Genomic DNA, 27,378 nt, shown 5'->3' with positions numbered 1-27,378 from the left:
AATGTCCAGTGTGGCTTCCACAGCTTCCGAATTGAGTGCAGGAACCGTTTCGGGAGTCGAATGGACTCCCAGAACAGATTAAATTCAAGAACCAAGGTACCACTGTATTTCATATTAAGATAATATTAAGGCCTTAAAGTTTTATTTGTGGCTATTGCTATAGTATGTGGCCTATAGCACCATTTACTATAGTAAGTGGTCTGTAAATAATAGATGATCCTTTTTCTAAATAAACTAGTGGGGAATGTATATTTTAAACCCCAGTAAAATGTGAAAAATCAGACTTCCAAAACTAAACCAACACACATCTTCCAACTCTATGATTCTATGATTCTATGATATGTATATCTTCCAAAATCTAGGTGACTCATGGCTCATTTGCCCAATATAGTTCTTGCATGGCTGAGCATTCCCTAAATAATGTGCTATATGTGCTTAGCAGCACAATCCCATATACAGTATGTCTGTTCAGAAGTAAGCCCTGTTCAGTTCAATGAGGCTTACACTCAGGTAGTTTTGTATAAGGTTAATCTAAGTGTCCTATTATAGGCTGGAGCCTACAGAAGTTTGCAAGAGTCCAGGATAGACTTTGGTGGTCAGGACCATGGACAGCACATTGTGGCAGCTGGTTTCAAGGTTAAACTGGATGCAATTTAAGGAAACATAGCTTGAAATGTTGCTCCACCAATAGTCTAGAATCAACTATGGCCTCAAATAGTCCTGCAGGAAGGTGAATGTCTTACAGTGGTGGAGTGGACACTTCCAAGGGTCTTTTGAGTCACAGGAGGGAAGTAAGACTACCTATGCAGAGTGGATGGATACATCGCCATTGGAACTTCCCTTCCATGGGAGCATCCTATAGGCTGGTTTCTTCAGAGGCTTTCTCCTCAGATGGCTCCTAAACCCAGTCTTCCACACCCTTTGTCATTGGTTCCCTTCTCTGATAGCATGGGGAGCCTAGTCTTGGGCATCACATCGCATTAACAAAACTAAAATAAGATAGGCATAAATTTGAAGGGTGGTAGAAATAGTTTCAACCTCCATTCTTGAAATTCTGAGGGATTTGCTTTTAGGGCAGAGAATGAGCATTCAGACTACTTCCATGTATAATGTATATTTTCACCCTTCGTGTATGATATACATTCACATAGATAGCTCAGGATCTGTAGGGCTATTGAGCTTGGCACTCCGCATGCAAAGCAAGTCTCTCTCCCTTTCTCTCACCAAACTGAGCTCTGCATATTCTCCAAAGGACCTGTCCTGAAGGTAGGGAAACCCTCTGAAGAAGCATTCAGTGCAGTGGGGTGAGCTAGAAGGGGAAAGAAACACCTTTTGATATACTTAGTAGGTTCCAGTGCTCAAATCAGTGACTGATCTGTGACTAGCACAGGTAGGAATAAAGAGAGGGGAGTATGGCTGCTGACAAAAGTGTTTTGTGATGGTCCTGCCATGGCCAAAGCTTTCCCATGCCTACCCTGGTCTGCAGCAAAATCAAGGAAGCCACTTAGTTAGGTGTTTTTTGTTTTTTTTGCTTGTTCTCTTGAGATGTAAGGGACAGCAGAGAATTTGAGGAAGCAATGGGGATGGGATGAGAAAGTAAAGATGAATAGATGCAAGAGGGTAACTAAAGAGGAGGAGGAGGAAGAGGAAGGGAGGAGTAACTGGTGCATTAGGAAAATTACATGTTCCTGAGATCCTAATGCCCGAGACACTGCTATAGGAAAGGGGAGAGGAGCAGAGAGGTGGTGGAAGGAGACATTCTTCTCTGGCTCAAATTAAAACCTGAGCCAGACTTGGAAATACCTGAAGATGGGAATTTTAAATCACAAAAATTCGTATTTCAACTCAAAGGACTACACGCATTGGAGCATCACTAGACTCATGTGTTGTGCTTCTTCATTGAAGAATCAAAAGTGGCTGTTGTTTTTAGTAATCACTGAATATGTACAGGAATGAGCTCAGCTCATTGAAAACCATTTCAGGAAATACAAAATGAAATTCAGGCTATGTTAACATATTTATGTTTTATGATTATGGGCACTGGGAAAAAAGAAGTTATGTAGATGTTCCAGATGGATCGTGTCTCACATTTCTAAAACTCTGCAAGATGTAGAAACTATTGCCAAACTTTAAATGAACATTCTTTCATATTGTGATAATCTGCTGTAGAATTAGCAACTGACTTCCCTAGAGCTTCAGGCTGTAATGAGTAATTGCTTACAGTTCCCAGATAGTCTTCTATATTAAAAGTTATCAGAAGAGTGAAATGGATGAGGTTTTATCAGAAAGAACACAAAAAGGAAAGCCTATAGTTAATTCCACAAAACAATTGTCTGTTTCCAACTCTGATGTCATTTCATGAACATTTTTAGGAGTGGCTGCAGAAAGTAAAACAAGTAATATGATACACTTTTATATACTTGTTGTTCGCATAAAACCCTGTTTAAAACTGGAAAGAAAATGTGGCCCTTGATACCACCTGTGTTGCATAGATGAGGATTCAGTTATTCATTTTACATTTTTATCTTGCCAGGAGCATGTACGTCACTTCTGGATCCATTACTGTCACTTAAGACATAAGTGGCCTCAGTGGCATTGAGTGCCTTCTGTCAACTTCAGCTGATGGCCCCAGATAGTAGCCTACCTATTGTTGTTTGTGTTCTGGTAATTTCTGGGTTAGATTTTTGCAATGCATAAGAAGTGGGTCTACCTTTGAAGAAGCCTTAGAAGAAGCAGCTGGTATAGCACTCATCAGTCTGATTGCTGATGAGGAAAATGGAGGAAGGAGTAAGAAGAGGAGCAATGTGCAACTATTTAAGAGACATGTGCCCAGATATAATTACAGTAGAGCATGGGAACTAGCCATAGGCTTCACTGAAAAGTGGGTTTTGAGAAAGAATAAATCAGGAGAGGTGAACTCTCTTGTCCTGAGAAGGTAGTTCCAAGCATACAGTACAGCAAGGGTGAAATGGTAGGAGCTAGAAGCAGGTGCTTAGAGCTGGAATAATGAAGATCACAGGCAGGAAAATATCAGGATATAAGTGTGGATGTACCAGGTGGATGCAAGGCTATGAATGGTTTTGAAGGTAAGGGCAAAGAGCTTGTGTTGGATTTAGGAAGCCAGTGTAGGGATTTAAGGTGGAACATCACACTGGGGTTTTAAATGCTCATTTCCCACTAGTTCCATACTTGCATGGTGGAGCAATGAGGGTCCAGCAGCAAATTATTTTAGCAGCTGAGTGCTGGATAGGTGTGAAGAGACTAGGGGTAGGGGAGAAATTCTGTTAACCTGGCATTGAAAGGCAAATCTGTCTAATTCATACCTTCCAAAGCAATACAAGAACTAAAACACTGCTAGCTTTTGAAATTCACACTTCTCTGAATTTTGCAATACAGTTCTCCAGCCAAGTAATGCATACAAAAATGAAAATAATGTAGTAAATCTTCATGAATTTGTCTAATCTTCTTTTAAAGCCACCCAACTTGGTTGCTTTACTGAGAGAAAGCAACTCAGAGAAACCTTAACTGACAGCCTTGCCCTTCCCTGGAAGAAGCCAAAGTGAGACAATTGAGTCCAGAGAACAGAAATTTGCAGAGAGGAGGCAAAGATAAAGCCAAGGCTTTGTGCATGTTCAGGACGGTGGATAATAACATTGCCTGTGGATAAAGAAAGTGTACAAAGGGACCAGGCTTAGGAGGAAAGATAGGAAGTTCAGTCTTGGACATCCAAGGATGCGGAAGTGCTAGTTGTGGCATGAATTGAGGAAACAAAAACTCATATCTGGGGAAGAGGAGACTGGAAGAAGGTGACTGTGGCACTCAGCAGCTGCCGAACCCATGTTTCTGGGTGTCACCAGGCCTGATTTTAGTTAGTATCTGCACCCATCCAGTGTAGATATGTGTCTTCTATGTCCTCTTTTCCATTACATGTAGGGTGTGGAACAAGGCGTATTTGTCTTTGATCAATCTTTCTTATTCTATATTACTGAAATTCCTGCCAAGTAATTTGGCACTGTAGAGAGAAGCCCACCTATGAGGTTGGATATTTCCCGCGTTCCTGAAATACATCATACATTTTTTTTAAAGGCTATGAATTTCATTTGTAATTAACAGCTATATTTATAGAAAGCACAACTTTTTTAAAAAAAGGAAAAAGAACGGATGCCAAGAATATATGAATATATATATATATATATAGAGAGAGAGAGAGAGAGAGAGAGAGAGAGAGCGCGCGCCAAACAAGAAGAAGCTACAGGCTTGCTATTGCTCAGCTAACTTCAATAATTACTGAGTCTTAGAAAATACTGTGACTGTGAATAAAGCTTTTCAAAATTGTGGATAAGAAATCTTTTCAACTTAAGTTCTCTTTCCTGTGTGGTCTGAATGTGTGATATTTTAGTACTTTGCAAATCAGAAGCTCATCCAGTCCAACTCTCAGTCCTTTAACCCAATCTTCCATGAATCTGCATCCATACACCAAGTGTTTGCTACCTAAAACTTAGCTTGGAACATCCCAGCCAGTAAGCCATGAGGAATTGGGGAATGTTAGTTTAGTCTCAGAAATGGTTTAGCAAAATCATTGAGACTGAACAAATACGTTAACCAACCCATTGTACCAGACTTGATCAGTGCAGCAGTCATGAAGATGGAAATGAACAAAGCTTAGTCAGCGCTTACCTTGGAGAGGTTAAAGAGAACCTTTATCTGCAATGCTTGCCAGAACTTGAATCAGCTCCAGGTAGGAGACACAGGAGACTAACAGTGGTTGGTATTCTTGGGCCAGCTTTGGTAAGAGGCAGAGCCTCTCACCCAGATCCCAAACAAAGCTGTCATCCCACTGCTAACGCCTGGTGGGCTGTGAATGGAGCTGAGTCACACCAGCCATTTCCATAGCAGCTGTTGATGGAGCAGCTTTGATAAGTTATCACTTATCAAAAACAAAACAAAAAACCCTCCCAAAGTCCTTAGAAATAAATTGCTAGCTAGTCTCAAATACGTATTTTTGATAGGAATATTAATAATTAATGTTTTAAAAGATATACTTTGTGCAACTAATGTTTTCAATGAATTACATGGTAAGGTATAGACTCAATGGTGGCTTTTGAGAGGTTTCACTGTGTGGCTACTAGCTTCCACCACAGAGCACCTGTGTGAGAGGAGGAGGACCCAGAGCCCTTACTAGAGGTATGGAGAGTGCTGCCCCAGCTGCATGCAGGTCCAGTTCGTACCTCAGATCCTTGGATGAAGGGTGGTATATAAATTTAATAAATAAAATAATAGTGGCGCTGTGGGTTAAAGCCTCAGCGCCTAGGACTTGCCGATCGAAAGGTCGGCGGTTCGAATCCCTGTGGCGGGGTGCGCTCCCGCTGCTCGGTCCCAGCGCCTGCCAACCTAGCAGTTCGAAAGCACCTCCGGGTGCAAGTAGATAAATAGGGACCGCTTACCAGCGGGAAGGTAAACGGCGTTTCCGTGTGCGGCTCTGGCTCGCCAGAGCAGCGATGTCACACTGGCCATGTGACCCGGAAGTGTCTCCGGACAGCGCTGGCCCCTGGCCTCTTAAGTGAGATGGGCGCACAACCCCAGAGTCTGTCAAGACTGGCCCGTACGGGCAGGGGTACCTTTACCTTTACCTTATCCACTACAGATACAAGCCAAAGTATCAACAGCCCATGTTGGGCACCATTAACAGCTGCGTACCTCTAAGGCACTAAATTATCAGCCAGCAGCCTCCAGCCCAGGATCTTTCAACACTTTTGTAAGGGCATCAGCCTCCTAGTGGTGCTTAGCAGTGCAAGCTGGCAGCTGTCCAATTGTCTTGTGCATTAATCAGTGGAATGTTCCATATAACTTCAAAATTGTTTCCATTTCAATCATCCTAGACTGCAAGGAGATAACTTGGCAGAAAGAACAGAGGATGTATCTGTTGCGTCTCAGACTCTCGAGCAAGAAGTGCCACAATCTGTCGGTAAGTTCTTGAAAGAGCTATGCTACCTCTAATGGAATAATCTGAACGACTCAATACATACTGATAAAAACACATTCGAGAATATCTGCTGGGAAAATTTTTAAGACCAGTTTTGGTGGGAGGTAAATTCCTTTTTCAGTTACCAAATTACAGTAATGTGTGGAAAGAAATTTAGCTCATCAGACCCTGTTCCTTACTATTTAAGTTTGTTTTCTTTGCTCTCACTACTCTTCACACTCCACTCCCTGTTGAGATTAGACTTAACACTGTGTGGAAAACGCTGATGCAACTCTGCTTTTTGAAGACAACAGCACAATGCTGAGGCTTTGCAGAATTAAAGTGCTTATCTCTGCTGTTTGGATAATGATGTATAACTTGGTTAGCAGGCACAATGTGATTGAACTCAAAATACCTCTCCTGTGCCAGTTTGTTCTTTATGAATTAGCTAAAAATCCATAACTGGGAAGTGCCAAAGCTCAGTAGGAGCAGACCATCTGCTTTGCATGCAAAAGTTCCAGCTTCAGTCTCTAGCTTCTCCAGGTAGGATTGGGAAAGAACCCTATCTGAAATCCTGATAGCTGCTGATCTGATTCAGTGTAAGGAATATTCCTATAGAGCTCACAACTAAATGAGTGTTATGGGGGATGGGAGTTTCATGAAGTTTAGAATATCTAAACTGGTATTCTGGGGGCTTGTGGGGGAATTGCTGGCATGGGCAAAGGCAAGGCGGGACCCTGGGCAGCTCTCAGTGAACCCTGCTGACTAAGGTTTGGAAGACTAGGCCTGCCTATTTCCAGTTTCAACTAGAGCTGTTCAGATACGTCTCCTTTTGGGCAGAGCTGACTTGACCACAGTACTCCATCCTCTGGTAATCTCAGATTGGATTGTTGCAATGAGCTGTACATGGAGCTGCCCATAACTCATAAGCTGTGGAATTCTCTTCCCACAAAGGTGCTACTCACTAAGCAGCTTTTAGTTAAGACTGAGGATACATCTCTTTACCATGAGATACGTGTTACCCTGACACTGAGACGTGTGTTTCCAGGAGTCACAATATTCCTATTACTTTAATTGTTTTAAATGTTCTTCATACTGAATTTTAAATTGTTGTAACCTGCCCTGGGACCTGCTGGTGAATGGCAGGGAATTATTATTATTATTATCAATAACAAAAACCATTATGGTGATGTTTCCTCAGCAAAGGATCAGGGTCATCCGAAAACTTAAGAAGGTTCGTGAGGCTTTCCCTTCCAGTGCCTCCTCTCCCCTAGCAGAGCTGTCATGCAATCCTTAAAGAGCCTATAACTTATTCTGAGGTCACATTTTCCTAGATAGCTATGGAACAGGAGAAGTTACAGGGGAGTCTTTGGATGATGGAGAAACACTTCCTCAGGCCCAGATGGTATAGAAAGGGGTACAGAGTTAAGTGACTTTTTGGTACAGTGGTACCTCGGGTTACAGACGCTTCGGGTTACAGACGCTTCAGGTTACAGACTCCGCTAACCCAGAAATAGTACCTCGGGTTAAGAACTTTGCTTCAGGATGAAAACAGAAATTGTGCTCCGGCGGTGCGGCAGCAGCAGGAGGCCCCATTGGCTAAAGTGGTGCTTCAGGTTAAGAACAGTTTCAGGTTAAGAACGGACCTCTGGAACGAATTAAGTTCTTAACCCGAGGTACCACTGTACTCTAAATCAGAGTCCACCTTGGAGTAACACTGGACCAAGATATAATGGCCATGATACAGACTTTGTGTCAGGTAGTATGACTATTCAAGGTGTTGTTTCATCTTTCGTAATTTAACATTAAAATTAATGTTGCGTCCAATCAACAAATTTTGGGGTCCAGTATATTATTACCATGTGAACTATGACTTGCAATATATATCTACATAATATATTATGCCAGTAGTTAATACTAGTTATGCAAACATTTGTTGGTCCACGTGTTTAATGTAACACATAGCCAGTGGGTCAGTTTTTAAATTAAAGTTATATGTAGATATATATAAATACTTGCATAATCATTAGTTCTGGATTCCATGGTTTCAGTCTGCTGTTCATAGATTGCTTCATCAGAACATAAGTCAGTACAACAGTATTTTCTGACAATAGCAATTATTTCTGGATTAACAGTGTTATCACTCCTGAGCAAAGCTATTTGCTCATCATGTGGCAAAACAAAGCAAACTGGCCCCAGTTAATAAGGCAATGCATGGATGGCAATATATAGGCTGTGTTAAAATAACTATGCGTGATACAGAAAGGTCTGTAAAATGACTTTCCCACAACGTTTTTTCATTATGAATGAACACTGTGCGCACTGTGATGTGGTGGGATAAGTGTTTATCACATCCTTTAAAAAGTTTTGAAGCCCTAATGTCTTCCATATTGTAGTAAATCTTGCATTCACAATGCTGTTCTGTCGTCTGATATTTTATTGGAAATTTGCCACTTTTCCATGTTGAGCGATGAATGGTTGGTTCATGCAAGTTACAAATATACGCAAAGGTTAGCAAATGCAGATTTTGGGTCAACTGACACAAATCAATGGTATTTGCCCAAATATTCAGCAGCAGTGAGTGAGGGCAGCAGAGCTGCATTTTCCGGAGCGTGGATGATGCTACCAACAACTCAGAGCCCATCCCTTCTCTGTCTGGGTCAATGCATTGTGGCTATTGGGATGGCACTGCTGCCACCTCCAATGCTACTGTAAATTGTTTCTTAGATGAGAAGTCAAGAAATCACTTACACAGCTATGAGGTTATTCAAAGAAGCTTTCATTATCAGAGGAGACTTCTTTGGCAACCCAGTTTTAACTAAGCCATGCCAAGCCTAGATCAGCTGGTGCTGAGGTTTATTACAACAGGATACTCTTTATTTTGTGTACTCTTTCCTCCCCTCTCCTCGGCTGCAAAAGGGAGATCAGACCTTTCATTTCCAGTATTAAACAAACCAGAGTTCCTTGTGATATCAGCACTTGGAATCAATGTGGTTGGCTTAGCTTCAGTTGATTGAAACAAGCCAGCTTCAAACCATAATGTACGATACTGGTCTTTTCACCAAATATAAACTAGCCTGAGTTCAAACGTAATGGGGAGCTATGATTAGTTTAAACCCAGAAGCAGATGCTTCTGATCTCATCTCCACAGCTGCAGTTTGTGGTCGGGGAGTGCACAATAATAAAAAATGTTGTTCGTTATTCTTTATTGGTTTCCCCCCATCTTTTAAAACAGCACCAGTGCCTGCAGCAGAAATTTCAATGGAAAGCAGTGATGAATTGGAGAATGTACTCCAAGCAGCAGAGCAGGTAAGAATAAGGATCCTATATATACTGTCTTCAGTTTTATGAACACAAATTCTGTAAATAAATACAAACAAACCCTCAGTTTTTCTAGATTAACTTGAATACATTTGGCATGAAACTGAAGGGAATACTGGAGGTTTGCGTATCACATTCCCTGAGCGCTGGACTAGAATATAAATCACATTTAACCAATTGGTTGGTTCAAGTTTTCAGAGTCAATCAGAATATTCAGCATGTACAACTGTCAGTGTTTATGTATAAACATGTACTTTTAGTTTTGTAAGAGCTTAGGATTTTTAAAGTTAATTTTTAATATGTAATTTTAAAGATATATTGGCAGAATCAAGACAAAGGTAAGCACTTTAAAATCCTGTAATAGGAGGCATGCTAGGCATCTGCTTTACTCTGCAACTGAAATGAATCCTCCTTAAAAATTCTGAACTGGCTGGATCATTTGCTATATTTTTAATAGTATATTGTGATGTAAGTATAGCTCTGATAGTGTTCTCTGTCAAACCAAATCGTATAATCTATTTTTGTTGGCTTGTGCAAGAGTGTGCAGTGGCTTGTTCTTCACAAAAATAGGTACTGTTTTTCATAAGGTGTTTTATTACAACCAAGAAAGCAAGTTTTAATGGCACATCTTGTACTCATTTCAGCCTCCCTTGATTTTCAGAAACTAAATCAAATAAATGCACTGACATTCATTTCTTAAAATGAGTTTATATAACAGCATAACCTCTTCACACTTGTTAACATCACGGAAAAGCTTAAGCGCTTGCGAACTTTTATCCATGAACGATGCAACTTCAGTCAAGGTTATTTTGCAATGCAGTGCAAAATTTGAGTCCAAAGCATATTGTTCCGCATCGGTTAAAAAGAAAATGGGGCATTTGTCATTTGTGGAATATATACGATATGCCTCACTCCTGATTTTAATAAGCTGTGCTGAGAGCCATTTTGGATGAAGAGCAGGGTGAAAATGCTCTAATTAAATAAATAATCCTCGTGGTTTTTTGTTCGTAACTCTTAATTTACTTCTAACTCCTATTCTTCTGCCCAACTCACATTGTTACTTAAGTTTATGTTTTCAATTTTTCGTTACCAGACCAAAATAGATGAGATGCAGGAGAACTATGATCAGATTCCCACTGTTTTCGGTTCAACAAGCAGCCATGGGAGAATTCTCAAATTAAATGGGAGCAGCAAACAGAAACCCTTTCCCTGCCATATGTCATTTCCCTGATCTAAATCACCCACCCCATTACTATTAGTCACACTGTGGAAATCTCTGTATCTTCTGCTGTTGGGTGGCAATTCAGAGCAGAGAAATGACATAGGTAGAGAGATTATATTCTCTCTTCTTCCAGTGCTGCATCTCCAGTCTGGTTAAGGGATGCTCCTAGGCACCTCTGAAATTAAATGTAAGTGTTGGGATATCCAATTTATGAAACTCCCATGATTTGTCTGTTTTGGCCCACAGTTTCAAAGTTCCATTATTATTTCTTTTTCCGGATGGCACTTTCCTTCCTTTATACAAACAAAGAGTTTTATCTTCATTGCCTTTTCCTTATTGGCACATAAATAGCTCATTGTCCTTAGCTTTACCAGTTGTACTATTTTTTATGTTTTATTTGTAAATTGGTGCATGTGCTTTTGTTTTCTATATCTGCTTTTAGCTTAGGTGGCTAATGTATAAATAAGGAGGTTATCTGTGAAGTAACCTACTTTAAAACCTTCTCCAAAACATCAAACCAAGTCTTTCCCCCCCAGCATCTTGGGATAAAATTTTTATGTTCTAGCCTTTCATATTTCTTCAGCCGCAGACATTCACATCTGGAAAGAACACACAGTCTCAGCCAAGTGCTGATTTCAGCAGTGCAATGATCCTGTAAATTCTGGAAGTCAAGAGTTGAAGGGGTCATCCTGGGTTTTCAAATAGGCTAGTGGCATCTACAAGACAACATATAATGTGTTTTCCTGTCGTTACAAAGCAATTCAATATCAATTTATCTCTTGATAGTTTTTCTTTTTCCTAAAGTTTCCGTTGTTTTGAATATCATGCCTGCTTGAAACTCAGCTGAGGAAAAATGAAGATTTAGGATGAGGGGAGATGAAAACCGGTTGCGTTTTTTGTGGCTTTGGAGAGGGCAGAGAATGGGACAATCAGAGAAGTGGTGCTAATTGGAAATGTACTGACTATTTGCAATGGGAAATAAAGAGCAAATATTACGTTTCACCAAAACAGACCATTTACCACATACATCTTTTTAGATGATTCTACCATATAATTTGCCTTGGTGTCACGAGGATTTGTAAAGGAAGCTATGATAAGTGTTCATTGGCTTTGCTGATGCCTCTAAGGCAACCCAAAAAAAGTACTGACCTGAAGACTTCTTATTTAGATTCATGGCCTTCGTTTCTTTACCAAATAGGGGTTTATATGTATCTTTCTATCTTAAATGTATATAACACTATTAGTAAAAGGGCCACTCTTTATGAAAAGCAGCACTGTATTTGAACCTTTGGTATCTTCAGCAATAACGTAAGATTTTCAATCTCAGAATTACCAGTTCTTAAAAACAAAAGCATTGCTTCTGTCTGTCTTATTACATGCAGCCATTTGTGTAGGTTTTCCCTGTCCGCATCAGCATGAATCATGGTTTGGGAAGGACTAGCTCAGTATGATTTTGGCGTAAAAATGTGCTGGCATGCTGCCTGCTATACAGAGCAGAAAGCTTGTAATTTCAATTACATGGCATTTCAAGTAGAACGGACCTTAATGTTGGACATAGGGATTAAAAATAGCTGTCAATATTGCAACAAAGCTCTGAGGAGGATTATTATTTTTAGATTACATGAAAAAGGTTGACTCGTTTGCAACATGTGCCTGAAAAAAGCTCATGGAGCAAAAAGATTGAACAGTTGGTGAACTCTAGGAGGAAAATGAATGACGTGAATTACTCTGCATGCAGAGTATTTCATTAGTTGCTTGGAAAGTTATCAGTCTTCTTATATCCTCCTCAGGCAGGATTAATGAGAGAGACAGATTCACAGGAACACGGAAATGTTTAACCATGTTCTGAAGTCTGTGACAAATATTTCCATTTCATCTTGAGTAGATGAAGATTGTTCAACTGCTTTTTGTCCATTCTTTTTTTGACATTGAATCATTTCATACAGTTGAAACTGAAACTGGAAAAATGAAAAGTTCAGCCAAATTAATTTGTATGTAATTCTGACAGGAGCTGATTACTAAATAGCAATCTCCAGATTTTACTGGCGTCAGTATCACTGAAATACATTTCATCTTGGCTCCTTTTTTAGTTGTTTTCCTGAATTGTTATTTTCAGCCTGACATTGGTCATTGCAAGCTTCACATTAGCCTTGTCTGAGAAATGAAAAGCATGCTTAGGCACCTCTGAAATGTCATCGGGAGAAAAGTTCTAAGGATAAAATCATCCCCAGAAAGTGCAGAATGTGTTATTTGTTCTCGTATAAGAATTATAAAAAGCAGTACGCTGCAAAAACGTTGGAATACCTGTCCCCAAAGGGTGCTGTTTTCACATGCTAGAACTCAGTATCTATGCAGTGACTTGTGGTACTTGATTTGGAACAATGTGTGTAAGACCTAACAGATGGCTGTTGCTAATAGTTTTGATAGTCCTGCCCCCAAAGGATTAGTGCTGAATCTAGTTCCGTGTGTCTAGTCAGCCTTCTCAATTGTCCCAGCTGGCATTGCTAACCTTATGTTAGCAGACTAGGCATGTGAATCTCATTCCTGCAGCAATAAACCATAGTTTATTGTTTCAGTGTGAGCTGGAGCAAGCAGAATAGCTCCTCCATAATCTCACAGGATTCTACTGTGTTAATGCCAATCTGTGCCCCATCAATGGTTTGCATTAGCTTTTATGTACAGTAGTTAAATTACATAAAATATAATAACAGGAAAAATGAAGAAACAGAGCTTAGGCCCTTCCACGAATTTTCTGCAGCCTCTTGCTTTAAAACACCTCTGTTTCCAGAAAGCAGGTTAAGCCTTCAAGATTAACAATCACTCAGAAAATATGAGTGCAATGTTACTATTTAAAAGAGTGACTAGCCCAGTGATCTGGTTTTTCCTTGGGATATAGTAACTGTTAAAAGAACCTAGTTGACGATTCTTGAACTAGAAGTTGCTTTCTGGTGAGGAAGTACTGAGTGACAAAACCTCAGTTCTAGAAAATCAGGTGAAGCCAATGGGGCATAGATTAGTGGGAACACAACTTTGTAAACCAGAACAACTCCATCAGATTCCCCAACTTGGCAGATCCAAGTTTATGTTATGGTCCTGGGGGAATAAGGACTAGTCAACTCAGCTATAGCTAGCGTTTTTTACAATAAAGAGCCATTAAAATAAAAGGAAATGTATTGATTGAGGAACAGCCTACTTTAGTGAACAAAGCCAGTATCATTCAATTTGCTTTTGGGTATACTAAAACTGAAATCTCTTGTGCTGTTTAATTGAGCACACCTTTGAAGAAACCCCATCAGTCATGCAAATTTTGGCCCTGAGATTTGTCATAGTTTTAATGTGTTTAAATGTGTTTCAGTTTTGTATATTTCCTAAATGGAAGAGCAAACAATCACTTGTGTATGGTCAGATGCAGTGCTGAAACTAGACACAAGTGATGGTTGATCTTGTTTCTTAATATGCTGATATTCAGGCATGTTTCCTTTTTCCTACCCTCTTACAGTATTTTCCAAAAATGTAAAGAACCAGATAAGTAATGATTGAATTTGGGTCTTTTCTTTCTGTTAATGTTCATGCCAGGAAGAATTTATCTGTAGTAACTTGAGTAAAGACAAAAATAAATATAATGTAAGTGAAAAAATAATGAAGACATGGGGGGAAACTTTTAAACTGACATGTGGCTGACCTCAGCTGCTGGCAGATACATCTTAGATATATTGCTTGAGAACAGTTTTCCACTGCTGCGATAGCTGGGGCCTTGCCTCAGTTCAATCTTAGGTAAGAGTAGCCGAAATCCAGTTCCAAAAGTAACATGGACGAGTACGCTTTAATAATTTCCTTTGTCTGAAAATTGTCATGATTCAGCCAGTCACAGTTTTATTGTGTATAGCCAAAGGTCATTACAATGAAATAAAAATGCCAGTAATATCAAGGTCACAATTAAAAAAGAACTGCCAGTGTGTACTTGATTTTAATATTAACTGTGTTTGACTAAGTCATTGCCTGAGATACAAAAACCACCTTAAAGCTGTAGGGCCATACTGCTCTAGTCCAAATATTAAGAAAGAAAGTGTCCTAGATTTATATATTGGAATTTTATTAACATTTTAAAACAAAATAAAAACATCACAGCAAACAGAATTTCTAGGTAAGTAGTATAAAATACCACCACCACATCTTGGGTTATTTTGTTGATATGGTGCCGCATATAGGTTGGTCTATATGTTGCTTCACTAACTAAAGCAAATAATAGCAATAATATCAAAGAGAATTATAAACAAGTGAGAAAGGACGCTTTGAAAACAAATATAAACAAGGTCAGAAATGCCCAGGGCCTGAGCAGCTTGGCAGAGTCCACAGATGATGATGATGATGATGATGATGATGATGATGATGATGATGATAATTTATTATTTATACCCTGCCCATCTGGGCGGCTTCCAACAGGAGATTAAAAATACATTAAAACATCAGTCATTAAAAAACTTCCCTGAACAGGGCTGCCTTCAGATGTCTTCTAAATGTCAGATAGTTGTTTATTCCTTTGACAGCTGATGGGAGGGCGTTCCACAGGACAGGAGCCACTACCGAGAAAGCCCTCTGCCTGGTTTCCTGTAACTTGGCTTCTCTTTTTTTTTTTTTTAAATATTTATTAAGATTTTTAAAGAAAAAAGAAAAAAGTACATTAATAATAAACAGTATTTTTTGCTTTAACAAAGTTTCCTGTCATCTTTGAACTTCCTCACGCCTCCCGCTCCCATTTACGTCATTAATAAGTTTTTGTCAAGCAAATTATCATCTTATTTCCAACTTATATACCAATAAAATACGTTAAAATAATTGTCCTTCAACTTTGTTTCTCTTAATCTCTCTTGTCATCATTTCCTGATCTATTTTAGTGATGGCCAATTGTTTATAACCAAGCATCTTTCTTAACATTCCATTAAATCACAATATTTTTGTAAATAAGTCTTAAATTTCTTCCAGTCCTCTTCCATCCTTTCTTCTCCCAGGTCTCGGATTCTGCCGGTCATCTCCGCCAGCTGCATATAGTCCATCAGTTGCATCTGCCATTCTTCCAGTGTGGGTAGATCTTGAGTTTTCCAGTTCTTGGCAAGTAATATCCTTGCTGCTGTTGTCGCATACATGAAAAATGTTCTGTCTTTCTTTAACACCTTCTGGTCGACAATGCCCAGGAGGAAGGCCTCTGGTTTCTTAGTGAAGGTATACTTAAATACCTTTTTCAGCTCATTATATATCATTTCCCAGAAGGCCTTCACCTTAGGGCAGGTCCACCAGAGGTGGTAAAATGTTCCTTCATTTTCCTTACATTTCCAGCATTTGTTATCTGACGAATGGTAAATTTGGCAAGTTTAACTGGGGTCATGTACCATCTGTATATCATTTTCATTACATTTTCTTTCAAAGCATTACATGCAGTAAAATTCAACCCAGTGGTCCACAACCTTTCCCAGTCCTCAAACATAATGTTATGCCCAATGTCCTGTGCCCATTTTATCATAGCCGACTTAACCATTTCGTCTTGTGTATTCCATTTCAACAGCAAGTTATACATTCTTGAAAGTACCTTAGTCTTAGGTTCTAGCAGCTCTGTTTCCAACTTCGATTTCTCCACCTGGAATCCTAACTTTTTGTCACTTTTAAAAACTTCCTTGATCTGAGCGTAGTGTAACCAGTCTCGCACTTTATCCTTCATTTTCTCCATACTCTGCAATTTCCAATTGTCTCCGTCTTTTTCTAACAATTCCCAATATTTTGGCCAATAGGCTTCCATATTGGTTCCTTTTCGGGCCTTAGCTTCCAAAGGTGAAAGCCACCTTGGTGTTTTATTTTCCAATAAGTCTTTATATTTTGTCCAGACATTAAACACTGCTTTCCTGACAATATGGTTCTTAAAGGCCTTGTTGATCTTAACTTTATCATACCATAAATATGCATGCCAACCAAACGCATTGTTATAACCTTCCAGGTCTAAAACATCAGTGTCCTCAAGAAGTAGCCAATCTTTTAGCCAGCAGAAAGCTGCGGCTTCATAGTACAACCTTAAGTCTGGCAGGGCAAAGCCCCCTCTTTCCTTTGCATCTGTTAATATCTTAAACTTGATTCTGGGCTTTTTGCCCTGCCAGACAAATTTGGAAATATCTCTCTGCCACTTCCGAAAACACTCCGTTTTGTCCACAATTTGCAATGTTTGAAACAAAAACAACATCTTTGGCAGCACATTCATCTTAATTGCAGCAATTCGGCCTAACAAAGAAAGCTTCAACTTTGCCCAACTTTCCAAGTCTCTCTTAATTTCAGACCAACATTTTTCATAATTATCTTTGAATAGACTCAGATTTTTGGTTGTTATATTAACCCCTAGGTATTTTACCCTTTTCGCCAGTGATAATTCTGTTTCTCTCTGAAACCGTTCTGACTCTATTTCTGTCATATTTTTTCCTAACACCTTTGTTTTTTGTTTATTTAGCTTAAATCCTGCAACCTGACCAAAGTCATGTATCAGTTGTAAAACTCTTTTCGTGCTAGATTCTGGCTCCTGCAATGTCAAAACTAGGTCATCTGCGAAAGCTTTCAGTTTATATTGTTTCGCTCCGACCTCCTGTAACTTGGTTTCTCATGGTGAGGGAACTGTCAGAAGGCCCTCAACCAGTACTTGCTTAGTCCTGCTGCCCATCCATTTCCAAGTCCGCAGGCTTATCTGGCAGCAGGAGCCAGAGCTGCAAACCTTCCCAACATATTAAACTTCCCACGCATTTCCAGAATACCTGTTGTAGCATCTCAGTATAATTAAAGCATACTTCGTGGGAAAGATTTCCAAAATTCTGAGGTGTATGGCAAGTACAAGACATCGTGGAAGAAGATGACCCTCAGGCTCCCTTCCAACTATACAATTCTGTGATTCTGAGTTTTCCTGTATACCCAATTATGTTTTGTTTCTCTTGGTTCATCTGCCAATTGTTGGTTTTGGTGTCAGAACCTCTGGAAAGCAGCAGGGCTGTAGTGATCAATTGGAGCTATGTGGGGCTATGGCCTTTAATTCAAGAAAATAAATGTGATGATCTCTGCGCTAAGAAAAACCATGCGTAATATGAGAACAAGTGCCATTTTGACCCTGCCCTGTATACTTGCCTTGTCAGGGAAGAATGCAATAACCACAACTGGCTACCCAAACAGAACTCATAAGTATTTCTGTTCAATGTGCATTTATGGCAGCATGATCAAGAGTCATGCTTAATGCTTATATGGCAGCTGGGAAGTCTGTTGACATATTTGTTGTCTCCCCTACTGCGGAGGATTTGTGGATTAAGGGCACTAGGTAAAGCTCAGGTAGGAAGACTGTAGGGTTAATGCTTACATAGACATTATGGCTAGTAGCCATTGATGGTCTTGTCCACCATTAAAGGTTTTGTTTTTTCAAACATCAAAACTTTATTGAGAAAGCAGACAAATAACTGCTACCGTTTTTCCTGTTGCTGTGTGTTGTGCTAAATGTCATCAGTCATGCCCAAGCATTCGGAAAACTAATGACAAGCTTGAATAATCTTATCAGCTATGGTATTACAGGCCGTATTTATGAGGTAGGAAGCAGAAACATGTGTTTGTTTCACAGAGTACACATATATACATATATAAAAAGGTAAAGGTACCCCTGACCATTAGGTCCAGTCGTGGCCGACTGGGGTTGCGGCGCTCATCTTGCTTTATTGGCCGAGGGAGCCAGCGTACAGCTTCTGGGTCATGTGGCCAGCGTGACTAAGCTGCTTCTGGTGAACCAGAGCAGCGCACGGAAACACCGTTTACCTTCCCGCCAGAGCAGTACCTATTTATCTACTTGCAGTTTGACGTGCTTGCAAACTGCTAGGTTGGCAGGAGCAGGGACCGAGCAACAGGAGCCCACCTCGTCGCGGGGATTCGAACCACCGACCTTCTGATCGGCAAGTCCTAGGCTCTGTGGTTTAACCCACAGCGCCACCCGTGTCCCATATACATATATACATAAGGCATTAACATATAGCTATCACGTGTGTCTTAAGTGTATGACATATTCGTTGAAATCTTTCAAGAACCAGTATCTCTTCATTGATCAGTTCCCCAAGAAGTTTGTTTGACATGTTTCCATCTCTGGAATTTCACCATTTGCAGGCAGGACAATATTTCAGAGGAAGGAAACCTACCATCAGCAGCGAAGAGTTTCTCCATGTCATTTAGTGTATTATTTATTCATTGGCTTCAACGTTATTATCAGCAGAGGCTGGAGAACCTCAGTCTGACCACCAGATGTCACTGTGGAGTCAGATTTTAAGTGGTCTGGCACCTACTAATGATTGTGCTCTGCCTAGTCTACCTGATCTGTGGGGAAAACTGCTATAATGCAGAGAAGGAAGGTTAAAGAAGCCTTTTATGCTCACAACCAGTGTTTCTAGCTGCACTGACAACTCAGAGGGTGAGCAGATAGGCTTAGAAGCTAGAATGAGTGACAGAACTTCACAAAGTCTTAGGCAAAGCTTTCTAACCCAGTCTTTAGAGAGACTGCTGTCAGTTGCAAGAAGCGTAGCAAGGTCAGGTGGTACCCGTAGTGGAAAATTTCTTGTCAACCCCCCTTCCCGATTGAAATCTAGTTGGACTCCCAAGACACTGCGATCTACTCACAGTATAAAAAGGCTGCCTGTGATCTACCCATTGTCATTGCCAGGAGTTGTTGGACCAAAGTTGTTGAGTTGTTTTTATGGGAGGGTTGGCCAAAGTTGTTGAGTTTTGTTGAGGATTCCAGGGTTTGGGTCCAGAGTTGAGGGAGCTTTTGCGGGTCGCACCCACCTTGCTTCACTCCTGAATCCATGAGTGACTTGTGTATCTGTTGCGTTTCTGATGTAATGCAGACGTGCATCAGTAGCAGATGCACTTACGATTTCCATATCTCACTGCCGGGATTGTGTGCGAGTCCCACCTTGGATATTGCACAGCAGGTGTGAAAAGCAGACACACATGCCACTTGTGCATCTGCTTCTTACCTCTCTGCCCAAAGCCAGTTCCTAACCTTCAGGGGTTTGAGGGAAGCTGCAGCCGCTACCTTTGCTCACAGTTTTAGGTTTGAGATGTCACTTGGCTATTTGTTCTAGTTGGGCAAGCGCTGAGAGGGTGCCACAAGGAACAGAATCTGGAAAGTTCTTTGGAACGGGACTCTGCAGTGCCCCATCTTAAAAGAGGGGTGATAGACATTTGCTCACTGTTCGGACAGAGTGTAGCCTTTGCAGGAAGGGGCCCTTTCATTCAATGCTGGGGAGCAGTAAGAAGGAACACTAGGGCCACTAAATGTTCTCTGGTCCCCATGGGGACACAGCTTCCAGAGGAGAGTAGCAACAAAGAAATAGGCTGTACCTGTGAGATGCCTGCCTGGTCAGGGTATTGCCTTACAGCAGAATGGATCCAGGGGTGGCTGGTAGGGTGAAGATGCCACTGCTGCTGCCTCCTCATGAACCACTGCTGCTAGGCCAATGAGTGCAGTGCTGCCAGGATAATGCCACTGCCCCCCTTGTGAGCCGCTGCTGCTAGCAAAACACTTGAAAAGGATAATGTACTTCTTGGTTGTAGGTTTGGATGCTGACACACAAAATTATTGGACAGAAACCATTGTCTTGTTTCCTGTACCAAGCCAATTGGTTGGGAGTAAAGATGGCACCGCTTTCAGACATGTAGATGGACCCAGATATGTGCCTCACTTCCTCTTAGGGAACACTTTCCCTCACCAGATGTCAGTTGACCTAGTTACGCATCTGAAATTGTAATGGCAACATGTGTTTGCAGATACAAGAGTCTAACAAAGTATGTGATACACACAGGGCTGTACATGTGTGGGTATGTTTTTAGCTTTTCTGTTTACATGATTTCATGATTTGAGGACTGAATGCTAAATGTGGGGACAAAAATAGAGCTTTTCAAAATTAAACCTATTCTGCTTTAGGAATAATAATAATAATAATAATAATAATAATAATAATAATAATATATTATTTATACCCTGCCCATCTGGCTGGGTTTCCCAAGCCACTCTGGGCGGCTCCCAACAAAATATTAAAATACAGTGGTACCTCACGTTACATACGCTTCAGGTTACATATGCTTCACGTTACAGACTCCGCTAACCCAGAAATAGTGCTTCAGGTTAAGAACTTTGCTTCAGGTTGAGAACAGAAATTGTGCTCCGGCGGCGTGGCAGCAGCAGGAGGTCCCATTAGCTAAAGTGCTGCTTCAGGTTAAGAACGGTTTCTGGTTAAGTACGGACCTCCGGAACGAATTAAGTACTTAACCAGAGGTACCACTGTACAATAGTCTGTCAAGCAATAAAAGCTTCCCTAAACAGGGCTGCCTTCAGATGTCTTCTAAAACTCTGGTAGTTGTTTTTATCTTTGACCTCTGGTGGGAGGGCGTTCCACAGGGCGGGCGCCACTACCGAGAAGGCCCTCTGTCTGGTTCCCTGTAACTTAGCTTCTCGCAGTGAGGGAACCGCCAGAAGGCCCTCGGCACTGGACCTCAAAGTCAGTTGGAACACTCTCATTCCAAATTCTGCATTAGTAAGGAAATACACCAGATATAATCTCCAGCCGCTTTTATAAAGTTGATTGATGTGATATTTAAATGCAGCCAGATTTTCTTTCCTGTGCTAACGTGGAGCTTCATAGTTTAAATGTTTTTGCATAAACACAGCAGCTTATGTGTTTATGGCTAAACAAAAGGCTTTGGGGTTCTGTAAGAAAAAAAATTGTGCTTTATGTATAGGCATATAATTTCATGGTATCGTGTTCATTTGTTATGAACACATTTCTTAGAAACTCAGAAAATATATTAACAGATCTGTGAACCAAGGTTCAAATTCTACTTGGCCATGTGACCATGGGGGCTGGTCAGACACTTTTCAGCCAGAACTACCATATAAGATTGTTTTGAGAATAAAATGGATGGGACACCATGTACACTTCCTCAATATCTTTGAAGAGAGTGAAAGATATGAATGTAATAAATAAAATAAATTGTGCTCTAATGCAGTGTTTCCCAACCTTGTGCCTCCAGCTGTTTTTGAACTACAACTCCCATCATCCCTGACTAGCAAGACCAGTGGCAAGGGATGATGGGAATTGTAGTCCAAAAACAGCTGGAGGCACAAGGTTGGGAAACACTGCTCTAATGGATAGCTAATTTCTACTTTAATTAACCTACACGCTTGTTGTTTTAACGGTATTCCACATCTGGTCATATGTTTTTTGTTAGCTTCTCTAAATGTAAAAAGAAACTACCAAGTTTACTTCATGGTTTCTCATGAAACAACTTCTCAAAGTTAGCGTCCAAAAAAATATAAGTAATTCTGAGCACTGCAGTGTTCAATAACCAAATGACAGCACAAATGCTTTCGTTGCCAACAGTTCTCCCAAAGTACAGTAAGGGCATCACAACTAGTTCCTTCTGAAAGGAATATTTTATTTTTATATTTTGTTGCAATGATACAACAGCACTAGAAATGCTGTTTTGTCCCCAGAGGTGAAGAATTATATAGATATTGAGGCCAAGTTGATGTTGACTTAAACTAAATGCACTCTCACTGAAGTCAGTGGGATCACAGAGAGTATAAACCATTTCAAATTTCGGCCCAGTATGCTGCCATATTTTGTGCCAGTCTCTATAGAGGTAAGCAGTACCAGACTGTCTCAATTATGTAATGAAAAGAACGTGCCGTTTTGATGTTTGGTAACTACCTTTTTTAATAAGTGTACAAAAACATTTTAGCATTCTCCCTGGTTTTTTTTATCATGCCAGAATCAACCAGTTTGGGATCTAGATATGATGAGTTCCAGCAGTGGAGACTCCCAAAGCCAGAAGCTATTGAAAGATTCATTGGCTGCAAAAGAACTTCAAACCATGGAAAAACACCTTGCTGGTAGGTATAGTGACATAAAACTCTAGCATTTGCTTGGGGAAGAAATTTCAGGACAGATTTTAGTGGATTGAACAATAAGGTGTTAACAGGGGTGGTTTTTCTTTTTCCAATCTTCGTTACTGTGGTACTTTGAGTCAACAAATACTCATTTTAAGACAGACATTGAGGCTTGCCTGTAGATCATAATCAAAATATATCTGGACAGCTTCCTTACACATTTGTTTCCATAGCTCAGTAACATTCAGTGTTAGTGAATTATTGTTATTACTGCTAAAACAGCACTGTATAAATCTTCCCAAATGGCTCCAGAAAACTCAAAGTTTGAAGGAAATATTATCCTTTGAAGCCATCATATTGTACCTGCAATCTGAAGGATAATCCTTAGGTGCTTGATCTTGCAGTAATTACTGCAAGTGTGGTGTAGTGGTTAAGAGTGGTAGACTTGTAATCTGGGGAACCGGGTTCGCGTCTCCGCTCCTCCGCATGCAGCTGCTGGGTGACCTTGGGCTAGTCATACTTCTCTGAAGTCTCTCAGCCCCACTCACCTCACAGAGGGTTTGTTGTGGGGGAGGAAGGGAAAGGAGAATGTTAGCTGCTTTGAGACTCCTTAGGGTGGTGATAAAGCAGGATATCAAATCCAAGCTCTTCTTCTTCTACTACTTATGGAGAATAGTCACAGTGAAGGGATCACAAGATTAGGTCCATAAAGGAAAGAAACTCTGATTGTCAAGGAAACCGGGCAAGTGGAATCTTCTTGTTCAAAGATGGTCTTCCATTATCCAGTATCACCAAGGTCCAGAAGAGAACTGATCCCAGTTCCTCATCCTTAATTTCCAGTTCTAAACACAAAGCTTTGTACAGGAACACCCAAAGCTGCCTTATACCAGTTTTGAATGGCAGCTGCCATTTCCTGCAGGAGTGCTTGTCAACCCTACCTGGAGATGCTGGGGATTGAACCTAGGACATTCTGCTTGCAAAGCTCTTGCCACTGAGCTATGGGTGCTTTTTGCAAGGGGCGAAAACATGCGTTGAAATAATCAGTTCATAGCATGATGTCTGGCTCCCAAGAGTGTGGGCAGGAGGCACACCTCCATGCAGGAGAAGTCTCAGGTTGCAGGCGCGCAACCCATCAGGGGAGGGTATATAAGCTGGCAGAGGGGTGGGGTCCCACTATTACTTCATGTGCTTCGCAGGGCACAGATCTGAGGGACAGCTGCCTAGTGGCTAGAAGCATCCAAGGTTTATTGGGTTATTTGAACATGTCTTCGTTGGCCCATTCAATTTTATTGCTCAGCGTCACTTCACCCCAGTGTTCACCATATAAGGATGAGGTTTAATTAGTGATGCTCCTCCCCACTTTGTCTATGTCACCTACCACTACCATTTGCCTCCTGCTTCCGCCCATCAAGATATTCAGGATGGAAAGCTCTGCTGTTTAGACATTAGTTACCAGTAGTGGCCAGTGGAGGTGCTGCTGCTGCTGCTGCTCTCCTGGCTTCCACACAGCATGCTACTGGCCCACACTGTATGGGGAGGCATGGGGAGCTCTGAGCTGTGCCGTGTGGTGGAGCCAATTTGCCACTCTTGCCATCATGTCTGTGCAATGCCAAGCTCCCTGCACCTTTCCCATCTTCTCCCAGTAAGTCAGAATCATGTTATCTATGGAAACTGGGAGAGCAGTGGCATCCCACCAACTGCTACCGCTAGCAATCAAGTCCAGAAAGGTAGATAGGTAAATAAGTAGATATCCTTCAGATCACCTGGTGCTAGGCTCTGGTTGATTGTGAGGCATCCATCAACTTCCCAGACTTATTACCTACACAGACCTTTCATAGTCCCATTTAATATTCTATGTCTGTATCTATTTCAATTTATGTGCCACGAATGAGAACTTTCTTAAATAAATTAATATGCCAAATACATCAAAATATTTGGTGGCACTATATTCTCTTTTGAAATATTTCCTTTCTTCCATTGGGAAAAGCTGATGTTCAAAATCAACATATATATTCTATGCTAAATAAATGAAAACCATTTTGTAGTGGAAATCTTTAAATTAGCTGTGGAGAAATGATTGAAATGCTTTGCTTATCAGCAGAACCAATCAGTTTTTTAGATAGCATCTTGGGCCAAAAGTTATGATGTTCATTGAACTCTCATTGAAACATAAACAGCATATATCAGTTTTCCAACATACCTTCTTATTCACCGTAGATAAGTCAATGAACCCAGTCATTTGCAAAAACACAGGTTAATTTAATTGTGAGAGAGCTCATTCCACATTTGGTTTAAGTTATGGCATTTGCATTGTCATCTATTGACCCAGACAATTTAAACAGGTAGTCTCCAAATTGTGAAGTGAAGTGATAGGTTTTTTTTTAAAAAAAAAAAAAAAGAAAAAGCGTAATGCAGGCAAAATCATTTTTTTAAAAAAAAAAATCATTGATGGCATCATTTTCTCCACTCAATTATGTTAATATTATAGCAACAATAGCAATACCTGTTCTTACCTTTTTATTAAATTAAGCAAAGATGTCCATTAAACCAGTGATTGCCATAGCCGCAGCCTTGGATTCAAACACAAATCAATCATTGTGCTCTGACCCTCCCTCCAGCTTGCTGCCTTTAGCAGCCTGCAACCTTTTTTCTCCAGGTTACATCACAGCCAACTCTACACCAAACTCTGGCTTTAGTTTTTTCTAACTATCTCAGAGCTGGAGGAGGGGTCTCACCCATTTTCAGTCTGTCCTTCCTTTGTTCTCGTAAAGGCCTATCTCCCAGGTGATCTCCTGAACACAGGAAGCTAAATCCAGGCATTAGGGGTCTAGCATCCAGTTTAACTCCCCAAGCCTTCCTTAAATTCTAACACCTGCTGGACCTAGGAATTTAGAGAAGTCTGGCACTCACCAAATCATGACAAAAAAGAGATTCTTTAGGGATGTGCTGATGTCTGTAAAATTTCGAGATGGTAATTTTTATGAATGCTCTCTTGCTTAGTGACAACGCAGCATGTGGGTTGTGGCAGCATGTACTGCAGTAGAGTCCTATTCCAGACCAGATTGCTTCGATTGCCATCAGAATAATAATAATGATGATGATGGTGATGATAATTTATTATTTGTACCCCGCCTATCTGGCTGGGCTTCCCCAGCCACTCTGGGCGGCTTCCAAAAAAATATTAAAATCCTCTAATAAAATATTAAAATCCTCTAATACATCAAACATTAAAAGCTTCCCTAAATAGGGCTGCCTTCAGATGTCTTCTAAAAGTCTGATAGTTGTTGTTCTCTTTGACATCTGGTGGGAGGGCGTTCCACAGGGAGGTCGCCACTACCGAGAAGGCCCTCTGCCTGGTTCCCTGTAACTTGGCTTCTCGCAGTGAGGGAACCGCCAGAAGGCCCTCGGCGCTGGATCTCAGTGTCCAGGCAGAACAATGGGGGTGGAGACGCTCCTTTAGGTATACTGGGCCGAGGCCATTTAGGGCTTTAAAGGTCAGCACCAACACTTTGAATTGTGCTCGGAAACATACTGGGAGCCAATGTAGGTCTTTTAAGACCGGTGTTATGTGGTCTCGGCGGCCGCTCCCAGTCACCAGTCTAGCTGCCGCGTTCTGGATTAGTTGTAGTTTCCAGGTCACCTTCAAAGGTAGCCCCACATAGAGCGCATTGCAGTAGTCCAAGCGGGAGATGACTAGAGCATGCACCACTCTGGTGAGACGGTCCACGGGCAGATAGGGTCTCAGCCTGCATACCAGATGGAGCTGGTAGACAGCTGCCCTGGACACAACTGTGAGTCCAAAATGACTCCCAGCCTGTGTACCTGGTCCTTCAGGGGCACAGTTACCCCATTCAGGACCAGGGAATCCTCCACACCTGCCCGCCTCCTGTCCCCCAAGAACAGTACTTCTCTCTTGTCAGGCTTCAACCTCAATCTGTTAGCCGCCATCCAACCTCCAACCGCCTCCAGGCACAATATTACTATTGCTGCTATTATTATTATTTTAGTTATATCCACCTTTTCCCCTGGCAGATTATGACATCTGCTTGTAGGGGTTTCTCTGTGTCAGAAATGATTGTGAGGAATGAGTCCAAGAAAGTGGCTTGCCAGAAACTACTTAGTAAGTCCCTTGCTGATATGAATCCAAGTTCCCTAGTATTAGAGAAAGAAATAAACTATATCCTCAAGTTCGAATAAACATGATGATCAATAAGATGCAGGGATTTCAGTTCTTGTTATATTGCATTACTTTTGTGCCTGTGCAGACATCGCAAAGGACCTTGCGCTGTGGGAAGAAGGAAGACTATTGCGGATTACCAGTAGCCAACAAACTAATTTAGTTGCACTAGATCACCAAGGAAATTTTAAAGTTCCACCAAGCCAGGATTCAGGACCTCAAGTGCCAAGTCTGACTGGGAAAGATATTCAGCTCCAGCTTCAAAGAAACAAATCACCACCATTATCTAGCAACAATAGGCTGCAGGTCTCAAGTGTCACAAACAGTAGGCCTCAGTCTCCCAGTACACAGACCAACAGGTCTTCTGTGCTCCCAGCTCCAGCAAACAGACCTGCAGCCCCAAATGCTTTGTTGCAAAAACCTCTTTCCCCTAGCAACCAAGGAAACAAGGAGGGAGTTGTTAGTATGCAGAGAAGCCGGTCTTTAATATCAAAGAACCAACTTGGGAGGACCATCACTACTCCCTCAGGGCTCCTGGAAACAAGCGGAGACACTCTAGGAAACGTCACTCAAAGAAGCAGTTTGTCCGAAGTAAGTTATATATTTGAAAGCAAAAATTGTCAGTAAATCAGAATCCTGTATATATCCAGGTAAGTCATACTCAGAGCTGACCTATTGAAATCAGTTGACTATTCGTATATTGCCCATATATTATCATATAATGTTTGAGACTAGATCCAACACCTACTTGT

General features: G+C 41.0%; 1 protein-coding gene across 3 annotated transcripts in view; it reads left to right on the top strand.

The window, feature by feature from the left end:
* LOC309373902 (uncharacterized protein C8orf34 homolog) overlaps positions 1 to 27,378 on the top strand; it is an 87,115-nt gene that overhangs the window by 48,358 nt on the left and 11,379 nt on the right. For all 3 annotated transcript variants that reach the window (XM_081918440.1, XM_081918441.1, XM_081918439.1), the window contains exons 9-12: positions 5,880 to 5,965; positions 9,198 to 9,271; positions 22,332 to 22,452; positions 26,715 to 27,217. In XM_081918440.1, the coding sequence (XP_081774566.1) occupies positions 5,880 to 5,965; positions 9,198 to 9,271; positions 22,332 to 22,452; positions 26,715 to 27,217 (784 nt within the window). The remainder of the gene's footprint in view (positions 1 to 5,879; positions 5,966 to 9,197; positions 9,272 to 22,331; positions 22,453 to 26,714; positions 27,218 to 27,378) is intronic.

The sequence above is a fragment of the Podarcis melisellensis genome (genome assembly GCF_964234715.1).
Source record: "Podarcis melisellensis genome assembly, chromosome: 7".
NCBI lineage: Eukaryota > Metazoa > Chordata > Lepidosauria > Squamata > Lacertidae > Podarcis > Podarcis melisellensis.
This window is presented reverse-complemented; position numbering and strand designations above follow the sequence as displayed.